At 44.8% G+C, this 14,398-nt stretch overlaps 1 protein-coding gene across 1 annotated transcript in view; it reads right to left on the bottom strand.

The window, feature by feature from the left end:
* Window positions 1-11,611, bottom strand: part of TTLL11 (tubulin tyrosine ligase like 11) — a 36,248-nt gene extending 24,637 nt beyond the window's left edge. The window contains 4 exon segments of the mRNA XM_041406947.1: window positions 4,296-4,429; window positions 5,793-5,889; window positions 11,138-11,307; window positions 11,310-11,611. Of these exon segments, the coding sequence (XP_041262881.1) occupies window positions 4,296-4,429; window positions 5,793-5,889; window positions 11,138-11,307; window positions 11,310-11,526 (618 nt within the window). The 5' untranslated portion in view covers window positions 11,527-11,611.
* Window positions 11,612-14,398: the final 2,787 nt, after the last annotated feature.

Raw genomic sequence — 14,398 nt, forward strand, 5'->3', positions numbered from 1 at the left:
AAGAAATTCAGGATGCAGGCTAGCAGGTTTATCAGCTACTCATGGGATTCAGGATAATAAAGCACTCAAACCTCTTCCTCCCAAAACAGAGGGATGTCCCAGCACTGACCACTCCTTTCTTGCACTCCCACATTTCAGGGTCCCACCTGAAGCTGCTCTCCCTCTCCCTGCAGGCAGGCACATGCTGAGCCAGACAGAGATCTGGTTTTACCCTAGGGCTCACCAGCAACAACTGGAGATTGACTTTTAGAAGCCTGAGGACAAAAACTAACAAAGAAAGAACAAATCAGTTGCCACCATCAGCCCTGGAGAACGAAAGAGGAAAAAATCAGCCCACAGGAAAAGGCTGAGCATGGTCAGAGCATTGTGAGAGCAGCAACCTCTGCTGTAACATCAGGCTGCTGACCCCCAGGAGAGGCCCAGCTCTGTCAGCAGTGCCATTCCCAAGGCCTCAAGGACTTCTGGCTCCACCCCACCCAGTTATTTATTTCACTCAGAGTCACACTGCTAAAAGCCTTCCTACCAGCTGCAGCAGAAATTCAAGATCCATTATCCAGACCAGGATTTTTCTCACGGACAGGTGTCACACTGACTCAGTGAAAGATCCTTCTGCAAAATAGGTCACTCAGAGGGATAAAACGCCTCAGTGGAAGTCAGGCTTACATAAATGGCATGTGGATAAATAGGTCCAAGTAGATCAGCAGGCGTAGATGAGCAAAGAAGGAAAGCAGGATTTATGTCCTAGTCTTTTTACCACTATAGAATAATCTTCCCCTGATGTGACATTACCCTGCAGAGCAGAGGAGTTCTCTGGTTCACTGTTGTTAAAGTCAGCACCACAGAGACACCTGGTTAGTCTGAACCCTCCGTGACCAAACACACCCTCTGTGACTCCTGCTGAACACACCGAGTGCCAGTTGTGCCCTCCAAGGGCAGAAAACAGTGAAGAACCTCTGTGGCACCAGGAGGAAGAATCTGCTCCCCAGTCCCACATCTGCTGCTCACCCCTCAGGCTGCTTCTGCTCTGCTCCAGCAGCACCTTTCCAAAAGAGATGATGCTTTCCAAAAGAGATGATGCTTTCCAAAAGAGATGATGCTTTCCAGGGACTATTGCTGAAGATGAAAAAGAACCTGCCTTTTAAAAATATTTCACTCTAACAATCACTGGTCTCTGAGATCTCTCTTCTCTTAAAATAGAAAGCAAATTATTTTCTCCATCATATTCTATTCCATTTTTTAAATGGACTAAAAGGCATGGATATTATTCAGGCTTTCTAGTCCATCAAAACCTACACATGGCAGATAAAGCTAGGCTAGGCTGGTGGGGAAAGGGGGAATAGTAATCCAGAGTCAGTCTCAGTCTGTTTTTCAGCAGATTTACTGTCTTGAAGAAACAGATGGTTTCTTGATCTTCAAGGAAATTCCCAACAGTCGTCTTCAAATTCTCCACAATCCCCTCAACTATATGCTTTCAAATTCTCATTATGAGGGGGCTTGTCCAGACTTAGAAAATTCAGTCATGTAGGAAAATGAGTTTATATGAAATGAGATATTTCTGTGTCCTTTGCTTGACAGAAGGAAATTATCTTTTAAAAACATGTTAACCATTTACAGTTAACAACAAGAGAAGAGTTGGTGAAAATCTGCAGGTTTGGCTTTCATGAGGAAACACAGGCTGAATTAATATAATATTCTGGAAAAAATGCATATAATGTGCTATAAGATCTGACAGCACAAAGACTGGAATATTCATGCCTATGCCTAAGAGGTATCCAAAAGCTGAAAACTTGATTAAACCACCAAAAATATGCTGTGCTGGAAATTAGACCATCCAAATTAGATTCTTATTAAAAATTAATCATACTGGCCTATTCATCATCCTCACAGACAACACAAAGGAGGAAGTATGAGAACAATCACAGTCCTGGTTTGAATCCCCAGCTAGTTACTCTTCAGAAATTGGGATTTCATATTAGAAGTAAGTCCTTAGCACACCCATTCCAACAGATTCTTCCCTGCTAGTGAAGGAACAATGACTGCAACACCTGAGAGATCTGCTTATCTGTAATCCATCTTTTGTTCCAGTGACATGTTAGTACAAAACATTTTAGAAAATAAGAAATTGGTGAGTATTGAGAATAGCTAACTAGATATTTATTTAGTAAAATGAACTTTTAAGCCCTTGATGAAAACACCTATCACCATCTCATTCAATACAAATGACACTAAGGGATCTACCTTTTTGTTGGTATTTCTAGTATAAAGCTCATCCACCACAACTCCAGTGCAGTTTTCTCAATTACTGGCTTTCAAAGCACAGTGTTTTCTACCTGAATCTAAGTATAGGGGAGAGCTGACAGCATTAGATTTCATTATGGATAGATCTGTATGAAAAAGTTCACTCTCATGACTACAGAAATGAGGCACAACAAGGATATTTGAGAGATAAATTGTTTTGAAATGTTGTAGTGCATCAGGAGAGGCAGCAAGATTTAAATTCTCATGGAGTTTCTTCTTTCAATAATCATTTCTGTTACAGCCAAAATCTCACAGGTGTTCATTTCTCATCCAGCCCTTTGCAACAGAATTCTACACTACAAACAGCACCAAACCATCTTCTGGTGTCTAACCTACACCTGCACTGATACAATTTGACTTTTGATAATTAACATGTTCCAGAGTGTTCCAGCTCCTCCAGGGACACGTCTGACATGCAGGAACCACCCAAGCTCTCCCCATATTGTTGTGAACAAGCTGAAATGCAGGCTCAGAGAGCTGACAGTTTTGGCATCATGAGGGTTGCAAAGCAAACAAAACCACATATGAGCAAATAAACAACAGAAAAGACTGGAGAACTCCTGCTGAGAACTCACCCAACTGCAAGTGAAAAGTGCTCTGAACCTTTTATGGTTCACAGGGGGGTTTGGAATGTTTTGGGTTGTGTTTTTTCTCATTCTGGAGGGGTTACATCCCAAACTTGTGTTAAGTAGAACATAAACTCTTACAACATAAAATATAATGTTTGATAACAAGAACTATGCTTTTCTCCAACACAGATGGAAGAACATATGCAAAGGAAACTCCTAGGAGTGTGTTAGTGGACATCTGTTCCTCTTGGAACACGAGCGGCAGCGTTTGCAGCGCAGGGAGCAGAGCAGAGCAGAGCAGCGTTAACTCGCAGTGCCACCTGCTGCCAGCTCACAGCTGAGCGTGTCACCTGCAGCCGTGCTCCCAAAGGCTCATCCCTGTCCCCAGTGCACCCTCCCTGTCCAACACCTCCCCTCGCTGGTTCATCCCTGTCCCCAGTGCACCCTCCCTGTCCAACACCTCCCCTCGCTGGCTCATCCCAGCCCCACTGCACCCTCCCTGTCCAACACCTGCCCTCGCTGGCTCATCCCAGCCCCAGTGCACCCTCCCTGTCCAACACCTCCCCTCGCTGGCTCATCCCAGCCAGCATCTTCCCCACGCTCTGCCTCCAGGTCTGTGTACTCATCTACCTGGGGTCGTTTATGCCCCTTTTACAGGCTGGTCTTACAGCAGTGCCATGGCAGTGATCCAGCTCACTTGAAGAGTAGCTATTAAAATATGTTAATTAATTTGGTTGGATTATGGATATGGTAGTTAGCTAAAAAGTTGCACCCAGTGTAAGAGGCTATTAAAGCCCAGACCTCTTTTCTCTCATATTTCCAAGTACAGCACACTGTAGGATGCAAGAACATCCTGGGCAGGTCAGACAGGGTCAAACAAACACATATAATATTTAAAAATATTTGTAATAACGAACCAAACAGCAACACACAGCATCACTAAAAAAATATAATCCTGAAAAATACTGGCATTTTATTACATTCTGAATATTTAAACAAAACAGCAGTTTGACATGAGATGATGTGAGAGTATTTAACAATGAACAAAGCAAAATGCTCTTCAAAGGGTTTGGGTTACAACAGGCCAAGTGGACTAAAATTATTTCAATGACAATGAATCTGGTGAAGCACCACACAACCCACACTGTACTGGAACCTCCTTAAGCCAGCAGAACATGCAGGGAAAGGGCTGATGTTTCTACCAGGTTCAATTTCCAGACACCTCTCCTGGCACAGCAGAGCAAGAGATTTGAAGTTTATTCCAGAACATAACAAACAAAGCTAACATGAACCCAGGCAAACTGGAAAAGATGTCATGCATGGTCCCCAGGTGTGATTTTAAATAATCTGGCAGGTATAGAAGACTACAGAATGACATGGATACAATATCCAACAAGTTACAGTATTCTGAGAGTCAAAGTTATGTACCTCAGCCACAAAGAGAGGCAGTTCTTCTGGCAGAATCCAGGATCGAGGGTAGAAGTTGTATTCCAGAGGAAACAGATCTCGCATGGTCCTCATGGCCCGACTCAGGGTGATCTTCCGAACCGTCTCCGTCATGCCTGGCAAGAGAACAAAGTTACAAAAACCTGGGAAGAGAACAAAGGTACAAAAACCCCACAATGAAGCCTCCTCCTAACAGTAAATGAATCATTTCAGAGTATCATTACTCACTCTGCTGGGAAGGTGCTCTGGTCATTGCTGTCAGTAAAGCTGAACATCTTTTGAGATTTAAAACCTGACACAATAATTGTGCCATTGTCCTGCCATATTTACTACTGCATGTGTTTCTGTACAATGTTAGAAAAAAAAATTTCTCAAAAATATAGCTCAGAATATAAGACATCTTTAGTCAAATACTTACTAGTCCCTTTGCCATAATCCAAAATTATTTTTCTAACCTATCATTCCAGGAATAGGTACAAATGTAAGTTAAATGTAATCAGCCAATTTGGTTTACTTTGCAGTTATTTAAGTATTTGCATCACAAAGAACAGGTTATTTTGTGAACAGCCAAACAAACATTTGCTGAAGTCTTACGTCCATTGGGAACATGGCTAAAAAGATATTTTTATGGAAAACCCTGCATCAAATTAGCACAACATTCCTGGAAATCAGGTCTAGTTCTGAAGGGCTCTGGTTTGATTCCTGTGCAGCCACTTGTTCACCAGACAGAAGCCAAAATAAAGACAGGTAACATTCACCTAACACTGATTTAAACCATCAGAAAACAACACCATCGTACACCTGAGTGGGAACTTCCCTCAGGCAGGAGAAGTCAGGGTAAATAAAGCTGGAGTTCAATAGCTGAGGTTCTTGTGCTCACAGCACACTAACAGCAGCCATAAATCTGAAGTAAAGGGCTTAGATAAGTCAATACCTAAGCTCTTAGCTCTTATTTAGAGAGATCTCAACAGGGATTAAATGAGAAAAAAAGGAGCTTAAAAAAATAGGAGAGTCATCATAAGATGAGGACTGACATGAACTCTTCAATATTAAAAAATCCATTTAAGGAATTCTGCTTTGAGCTTCTGAGATAAGCCAGAGTATGAAACAAAACAGATTTTTTCCACTTAGAATCAAAACCAAATCCAAAGATACAGAACTGTTATCAGTGCCAGATAACAGTCAGTAATTGTACACTTCACTTAAATTATAGCCTAACACTCTTCTTTTTCCTGACTTCACGTGTATGAAGTATTCTTCTCAACAAAACCACTTTCTCTCCAAAACAAATTTCAGTTCAGAAATTGTTCAAGACACCCACTGTGATATCCTCACCCCCTCACCAAACCCAGTAATATGCCAAATATACTATCAGCTGATTAGGCAGATAATTCACATTAAAAGCCACCAAAACACAGAACTAGGTCCAGCAACCCTGTTTTTAAAGCTTTTATTTAAATAGAAAGAGAAGTGAAGTACCTGGAAACTTGTTGACTTGCCCTGAGAAGATGTTGTTATCATGGAATGACACCCCGTGCCAATAGATGTCACACGGCAAGCGGCGGCCAAACGGAAACTGCCAAAGAGAGCGGACAAAGCTTGGAGCAATCTGGGAATACCTCCTCATTCCTGTCTGGTTTCAACACTCATCTTAAGCATAAACCACTCAACAACAGTCTTCTGACTGTCAAAAGAAAGCAAGCTCTGTATACTGGTTGTAAAACTGAGAATATTTGGATCAGCTCAAAGACTTTAAAGTGAACAAAGCAAGAGAGGTTTCTAAAATCCAAACCCAATGACTGAGGCATGGCTGTACTGAGAACCCCTGAGCTTCTGATCAACCACAGTCAAGTTATAAAGTGGATATTCAAATCAGGATATTTAAGTGCAATAAGTGTATTATTCATTGATATATATCCAGTTATAAGTATTAATTTCTACAGTATTAATTCCTTTCTGGTACTAATAGCCTGTAATTAAAATAAAAGCTTGCAATTCAATTAATCATTTGTTGAGCATATATTTTCCCACTGTCAAGAACTAAGGTGATTATTTCAACAATATTAAGTGTTCCAGGTTCTCTACCCATTCATGCAAGACTTCACTGTAAATTGGAAAACAGCAGTTTGTTTTCTATTATCCAAAAGATCACCTTTTTGAAGCAGTCTGAAGAGCTCAGAAGCAGCACTGCCAATTACTGAGAGCAAGTTTCTAATAGTAGTGAAGTGGTTTATAAAAAAACCCAATTAGTTTTGTGTAAGGAAGGTGCTCTTTTTCACGCTTATTCTCTTTGACACGGCCCCATTTATCAATCCAAAAAACCCCATTTTATCTGCAGCTCCATGAAGATGCCATTTAACTACCATATGGAACACAGTCACAGGAATAGCTTCTATTACTAGGCTACATCTTTTTCAAATAAATCTGCTATATTTAGCATTTTAGGACACATTTGCATTAAATATCTACCACCCTCATCACCCAGTGCCATTTACTTATTGAAGAACCACAGTATTTTGCAGAAACTTCTTGTTCTTTACTTGATATGTAATTTTTCTTTTTTTAAAACATTTCTTTATGCAATGGATCATTTTTCTTTGAGCATGACAGAAAAAAAAATTGCATAAACCTTTTGAGTGTATTACTTTATTTGCTACTTTAATTAAAATTTCAGTTTCCTCAGTAAATAGCCTTGAAAAATTAATTTAAAATGCTAATTGAGCAATGCATCCTTTCTGCTTCCTTACTTGCAGGGATGAGAAACCCAATTTAACAAGAGCCAGTGGATTCTGCACTTATTTCATTATTATTCAGCCTGCAAAATCTGGTTTTGTACAAGTGAAAATTAATTCTGTTGGGCTCTGAAAGACAATCAGTGGCCTTAACCTCTCTCCACAGGTATATCCAGAATACAGATGCAGCATTCGGTCTCAGAGTGCCCTTCCCACTAAAACCTGAACAATTTATTTATTTATTAAAAGAAATTGAAATGAAAGGAACAAAATTTGCATTTATATAACACCTTTCAACTACAGAGGATATCAAAGCTCTCTACAAACACTGCACAGAAGTAATTTCACAACAGATGAGGAGTGAGCAGCTCTGGACAGGAAGATGGAAGCACTGCACCCCCTTGTTGGAAATTTGGGACAGCACAGCAAGGGCCCTGCTCCTCAGAAATCAAGATTATCTGGACTTATCCAACAATGGGATCAAACTCACCTCCTGAATGAGCTGGGCTGGAGTCTGTAACCTCTGCGCTACACTTTACATAAGGGTGGTGTTTGGAGAGGAGCCAACAAGTTTGATTATTTGGTGCCTCTGGCAGTGCCAGGCAGATATTAATTAATCTTACAGTGCTGGGAGGGGCCTTTGCACCACATTCCCAACGCCTGGTGTGGGACAGTGGCTGAAACGGAAAGGTGGCTGGAGCCATCCTTTTTTTAAAATCTTTTAAATCTTTTTTAGTCAGATTTGGGCAACATTTGTCAGAAAAAAATAAACAAGCAGCCATAAAGAGAATAGAGTTGTTTCCACAGCTTTGACATGATTAATAATCCATCACAGTCAAATCTGCCTGACAGGTCATTTCCACCTTTGGATTAGAAGCCAATCATTTAAATTGTCTCACAGGTCACATCAGTCTGTTCCATCATGTTTAATGACAAGTTAAATGACTCGTCTTCCACTCAGCTTTTCCCAGCATAAAACCTGAAACTCTCCCTACGCAGCTCCGGAACAGCGAGACAAATGAAACGCTCGACGCTGGGATATTTGATGCCTGGGACATCTGCTTCTTCCATTTTCCTGGTAATTGAAAGCTTGCTGAAGAAATAATTTATTAAGAGATGAATAAACTCGAGATGCAAGCTCAATTTGTGCCCATTATTTCATTTGGCATATCATGTTCATTTGAAGAATGTGACACGCTGCATCAGATGGTCCAGCCTAGCACAGAGCTGGCACACGCAGGGGAACTCTGCAATGTTTCCTGAAAGGTCCACCCACACTGCCCTACCAAACCTGAGTGTTTCACTCAGTCAAAATTCCTACAGCTGAAAAAAAAATTGGGGTTTTTTTCTGTCTTTTGCTTCTGAGAATAGAATCTCAATGGTCAGTTTGCTGTCTTGCACTCCTTCACCTCTTCCCCACATATCAGCGCCACAGAATATGTCAATATTGCCAGTGTTCATTCTTCCCTTTTTTGTGCATCTTATAATGACATTTACTGTATGTCAGTTCACTAATGAATAATAAAATAATTAAAAATGGATATGTGACAGTGTAAGAATGCTATACATTAGACAGAAAAAGTTATGGATCAAAAGGTGCCTACTTGAAAAAGCACATTATACTGTCTCCTCCCAACAAAATATTCCAGCCAACACATCCAGCAGCAAACAGCAGAAATTAATCAAGAGCAAGAATAGGAAAATGTAAAAGAAGTAGAGAGGGAAAAGGATCAAAAGTATTACACAAGGGGTAACAGTAGAATAGCAGTCCCTGACACATCAGTATTTAAAATACATGCATTTCTGTACTATTTGCAGGACTTTGCATTATTTTCATGGACGCTGGAAGCAACACCCGTGTTCCCTCTGCTGGTCCTGCTGTAACAGTGCAAGCAGCTCCAAGGCTCTGGCCATCCCTCACAGTGGCCTGAAAAAGGATTTTACTGCTATTTCTCTAAACGTCTGAAAGGGAGAGCTTTCAGAATTACATGTGGCTTGAAAAAAGAGTTTTCCTTGGATTTATCTTCTCAATTTAGTTAATTTTTCTCTTCAAATCTTGACCAGCTTTTATTAACCTATTTATAAGCTGAAGATACACAGCAATATGTGACAGTGACTTGTTTACAGGGAATGAGTTACCAGCCACCCAGATTTTGTGATGCAGTCAAGCATCACAAAATTCTGTATTAGGCCCCTTCTTTATTAAGAGACAAAGTGGCCAGAGGAGGAAGCAACAAACTAAATGAAAAATATTGACCCAAGAAAGAGATGGAGGAGAGAGGATATCGAGGGAGACAGGGAACAAAGAGAGATGAAGTCAAGGCAGCAGCAATTGCTGTTGGGAGATGCAAAGCAGGAAGGAAAAAGCTGATTAATGCAGCACAGAGATTCATGAGAGGAACAAGAGCTTGTGAAACAAGTCAATTAGTAGGAAAGGCTATCAAGTGTAAGACAAATGCAAAACAGTGAAGTCTCAGGAAACTATAAAGACAAAATTACCAGTAAGTGTGGCTCATTCCCAGCACAATCTGCAAGGCTAACTGATATTAGTGATCCAAAAACCCTCTCTGGAATGGCTCCCCGCCCTCAGAACATAAAACTTAACCCTAAAAACAAAGAAATGAAGTGTGAAGTGCCCCTGCTGTGCATGTCACTGCATAAAACATGGAGCAAGGCCGCTGACAGACACCCCACAGGTGCACTGAGGGCTAAGAGAGGTAAATGTAGCAGGTTAAAATTCCAGGCTATGGTATGTTGTTACTATTTTGCTGTACAAGCAGGAGTTGAGAACTGGGGCGCTGGTGCAAAGCGGTTTTGAAATCCTGCCACTGGATTTAAATAACAAAAATACCGAAACGGAATTTTATTAAGTCAGAGAAGGAGAAAGCACTACTCTTCCTGACACGGAGGATACATGTCCTTGCAGGATTAGGTATGCAGGACATTATGAATAAACACAGACAACATTTACTGCCACTCAGTCCTCCAGAAAATAAATTTGCAGTATTTAACTCTGAGATTAAGAACAGCACAGAATATACTGCCTACCCCAAGTCTGTACAGATTTTGCTTAACAGGCATCAGGTGCACAAAAATATCATCTTGTAAGTGGGAATCCCAAAGGCAGCTTTGTAAAGTGGAGTAGGTGCAGGTCAGAGATCAAACAGCTCTGTCCTAGCTCTGCACGTGAGAAACAGCTCATCCTCAGGTGTTATTCCTCCTTTTCCCTCCAACTTCCCTCCCACAAATGGATTACAAATACCCTTTTTCTTACACACGTTCCTCACAAAGCTCTTAGAAGCCATCTCAACTTCTACAAAGCCATTTATAAAGCCATTAGGTAAAGAAAATCTTTACAGTTGGAGAACAATTTACCATCTATAGTAAGATATAATCTCTCCAGGATTTAAATAAGGAGTTGCAAAGCATCAGTTCTGTGCCAGCTCCCCTTCTGTCCTGATTCCAGTCCAGCACATCCTGGCAGTCACAGAAATCCTCACAAAGCAATGAGAAAACACACGAGCAGCAGGAGAAAAAAAAAAATAGCTATAGCTGCTCTACATAAAGTAAATTAGCAGGCTAAAGCCCGTTATGTGTGTGTTATGAGCTGGTTTAATACCGCTGCATTCACACATCGCGCTCTCCCACACGAGGGCTGCCCCGGGCAGGCCCAGGTCCCTGAGGGAAGGTGGGAGGGAAGAAATGCAAATCTGCACAAGACGTCAAAGGCCTCCCCGTGGGAGCAGGTTTCTTTCTTGCCCTTTCCCCGATCAGTTTAACCTCGGAAGAGCAATACCCGATTACCCCTGTTCTGGCTTGCGTAACTGGCCGTGGCAATGGTGATCATGAATCAAACCAGCTCCGGACCCGGCGTCTGGTTAGAAACAGCCCGAGGGTCGGGGGGCACAGCCGGGACACCCCCGGCTGCAGCGGCCCTCAGAAGGCACGGGAGGAGGAGGAGGAGAATGGAGGAAGGCTTTGCCGGGGGCAGACCGAGACAAGGGAGCGGAGTGTGGGCAGGACCGGCGCTAGGCCGGAGCAGGGGCAGGGATGGGGACGCGGCCCCGCAGGGTCCCGCCGGCGAGCGCTCACCTCCTTCCAGCGGAGCTGCCGCAGGCTGATTTTCAGGGCCTCCAGGGAGGTCTTGGCCTTGGAGCTGTCCACCGTGACCCCGGGCCGCCGGGCGCTCTCGACCCCGCTGCGGCGGCCCGGGGTCCGCCGGGCCCTGCCCCGCGCCGGCCCCTCTCCTGCGCCCGTTCCCGTTCCCGTTCCCGTTCCCGTTCCCGGCCGGGCAGCGCCCCTTCCCCCGAGACGGGCGGGCCGCCCCGCGGGGCCTCAGCGGGCAGGGCCGGGGACCCCGGGGGCTCCTCCGCCTCCCGGGCCGCCTCCATCTCCACCGGTTCCAGCCCGGCCGGCTCCATTTCCGCTATCCCAAACCCGGCCGGTTCCAGCCCGGCCGGCTCTATTCCTTCTGTCCCCATCCCCGCCCGTTCTATCCCCTCTGTCCCCGTCCCCGCCGTCCCCAGCCCGGCCGGTTCCTGCCCAGCCGGCTCTATTGCCTCCGTCCCCATCCCCGCCGGTTGTATCCCCTCTGTCCCCGTCCCCGCCGTCCCCAGCCCGGCCGGTTCCTGCCCAGCCGGCTCTATTGCCTCCGTCCCCATCCCCGCCGGTTGTATCCCCTCTGTCCCCGTCCCTGTCCCCGCCGGTTCTATCCCCTCTGTCCCTGTCCCCAGCCCGGCCGGCTCCATCCCCGCCGGTTCCATCCCGCCCCCGCTCCCCGCCCGTTGCCATGGCAGCGGCGCGGCCGGTGACCCGCTGGCTCCGCCCCGCCGCCGTGAGGCGCTGACGCCGCCCCCGCCATTTTGGGACCGGGCACAGGCCCCGCCCCGCGCAGTCCGAAATGGCCTCCGGGGCGGGCGGGGCCGCCATGTTGGAAGCGGGCGAGGCGCCGCCTCAGGCCGGGCTGTGGGGCGGGCGCGGTGCCCGCCGTGCCCTTCGCCACCGAACCGCCCCGGTGGCCCCGGCGCTCGGTCCACCCCTTACCGTGCGCCCAAAAGGTTCTCGTGTGAGACGGGGCTCTGGCTGCCCTTACAAAGCGCTGCCTCTCGCAAAGGATGTTCCCATGGACCGTTCGGGTTCAGCTGCATCGGTGCTGAGGGAGCCCATCTGCGGAGTTTGAGCTCGCTTAGGCACAGAAGGGAAATACGAAAACGGCTTTTACACTGTCAGTAACGGACATTATGAATAACATAATGGACAAAATGAATAACCTGAACAGCAGCTCCGTGATCAACCTGAGCAAGCTGGAAGGTTCCCTGCCTAGAGCAGGGGGTTGGAACTATGTAATCTTTAACGCCGCTTCCCACCCAAACCATTCCAGAACTCTCTGATTAATTACTAATTGCAGAACTCTACATGAATCCCTCGGGATGCAGCAATGAGGCGATGAAATGGAGAAGGTGTCAGTGGAGCGCTGCTGGAGCAGAGCCCCGGCTGTGGGACCGGGGGAGCGCGGGGTGCGGGCAGGCGGTGGCGCTGCGCCCCGGGAAATCCGAGCGCCGGGATTCGGGGAAAAAACACCAATAATCAGGGTTCTGTGTGAAGGAGCGGTCACCAGAGCCGTGATCTGGAGCAGGGCTGAAACGGGATATCAGCAGAAATTGTTTAAACTACAGGAAAATTTAAATAAATGCAGAAAAAGTTGGCACCGCCAGTTAGCTGCGAGATAAAATAACAAGGTCGTGTCAAGATTATTTTTCAGTGTCTCACCAGTCTTCCATCATTTACCCTTGCAGGCAATGAAGAAACTAATTAATTAATTAAATAGAGTGATGTCTTGCAATGTGAAGTGACCAGGAGGGCTGAGGTCAGGTAGCTCACTCTTGGGTACTCTCATGTTACTATTAAAAGATGTACATTCTTTTTTTATAGCTGTGACAGTGTTTAATTAAAAACTTGGGAGCATTTCCATGTTCCAGCAGGAGCTCAGAGGGGTTGGTGATGTTGGCAGGATGAGCTGTCTGGGTGGTGTCTTTTCCATGTCCATCACTGAAGGCACATCCTTGGCTTCACCACCAGATCACAGAAAGGTTTGGGCTGGGAGGGACCTTCAAGATGATCTCATTCCAAACCTCTTCCATGGGCAGGTACAAATCGGAAAGAAAAATTAATATTTTGTTTGTGTTCAACTTTGGCATAAAAATTCAGTTGTAAGAAAAGCAATTCAGAGGTGGTGGAGTGTGATTTAAAGTGGTGACCTGACTCTGCCTGTCTCTTATTTTACTGCCAGACTCCCAGATGAATATTTTTAACACAGAAATTTATCCTCACCAATGTCAGCAGTGCTGAAGGAAAGCCAGGGATAGAGTTAAGATGGGCCAAAGCATTAAGAGACATTGGAGCATGGGAAATACCAAAGTGCAAAGGGGAGATATTTTTATATCTAATTATCATATATCCACATTTCTTACAGGCTAATAACAGACTAGTTGTTCCTCTACAGAGAAGCTGTAATAATAGATCCCATACCTGGTTTGCCTGTGCTGTGTGGATAAAACCCTCATTTCCTGTTGGGATAAACAGAGTTGGGCTGCAGTGGGGTCGGGCTGCACGTGGCATTCAGGTTCAGCAAGGTGGGGAGCAAAGCATGGCTTGGCCAGCACTGAGGCACAGGGTAATGCAGAAGGAGACTCCTGCTGAATACAGCAAGCTGGGTCCAGCAGCAGGAGAGAAATGAGAAACTTGAGATCATCTGTCCCCTGTGAGGAGAGGGGAAATTTGGTTATGAGGTGCTCTTAAACACAAGGCTGTTTCCTCAGACCCTTGCTCAGAGGGAGCTGTTGATAAGAACAGATTGTTACTATCTTCTGATAATAAGTGAACAAGAATGTGGATTCCATCCAGGAGAACTGTAATGTCCCTATGCTCTCATTAATTAAATTCAGGATATCAAAGACAGCAGAGGTACTGGCCTAATTTAATGGGAGTGGGGAAGGATCCTGTTTGATTGTACAGCATTTTACTCATCTCTCAAACTAACAACTTCACTCTCATTTACCCAAAACCATCACTTACCTGATGTCTGAGTGTGCACAGGTAAGTGCCAGGTCCAAGAGGAGTCCAGGAATAAAGCAGTTTTACAGATGCAGCAAATTGAACAGTTTTCCCTCATGACACCCTGCTGATCCCACAGCTCACACTGGGAGCTGTGCTGCCAACCTTGGCACATGGAATCCATGAGTTGGGCATGTGAACATGTCAAGCTTATGAGGTTATCATTTTTCTTAGTAACATTTTTCTCTACTAATATATTTCCCTTCTTCTAGTAAGCATTTTTGTTTCCAAGTTGGGATC

The sequence above is a fragment of the Onychostruthus taczanowskii genome, unplaced genomic scaffold (genome assembly GCF_017590055.1).
Source record: "Onychostruthus taczanowskii isolate IOZ18803 unplaced genomic scaffold, ASM1759005v1 scaffold25, whole genome shotgun sequence".
In the NCBI taxonomy this organism is placed as follows: Eukaryota; Metazoa; Chordata; class Aves; order Passeriformes; family Passeridae; genus Onychostruthus; species Onychostruthus taczanowskii.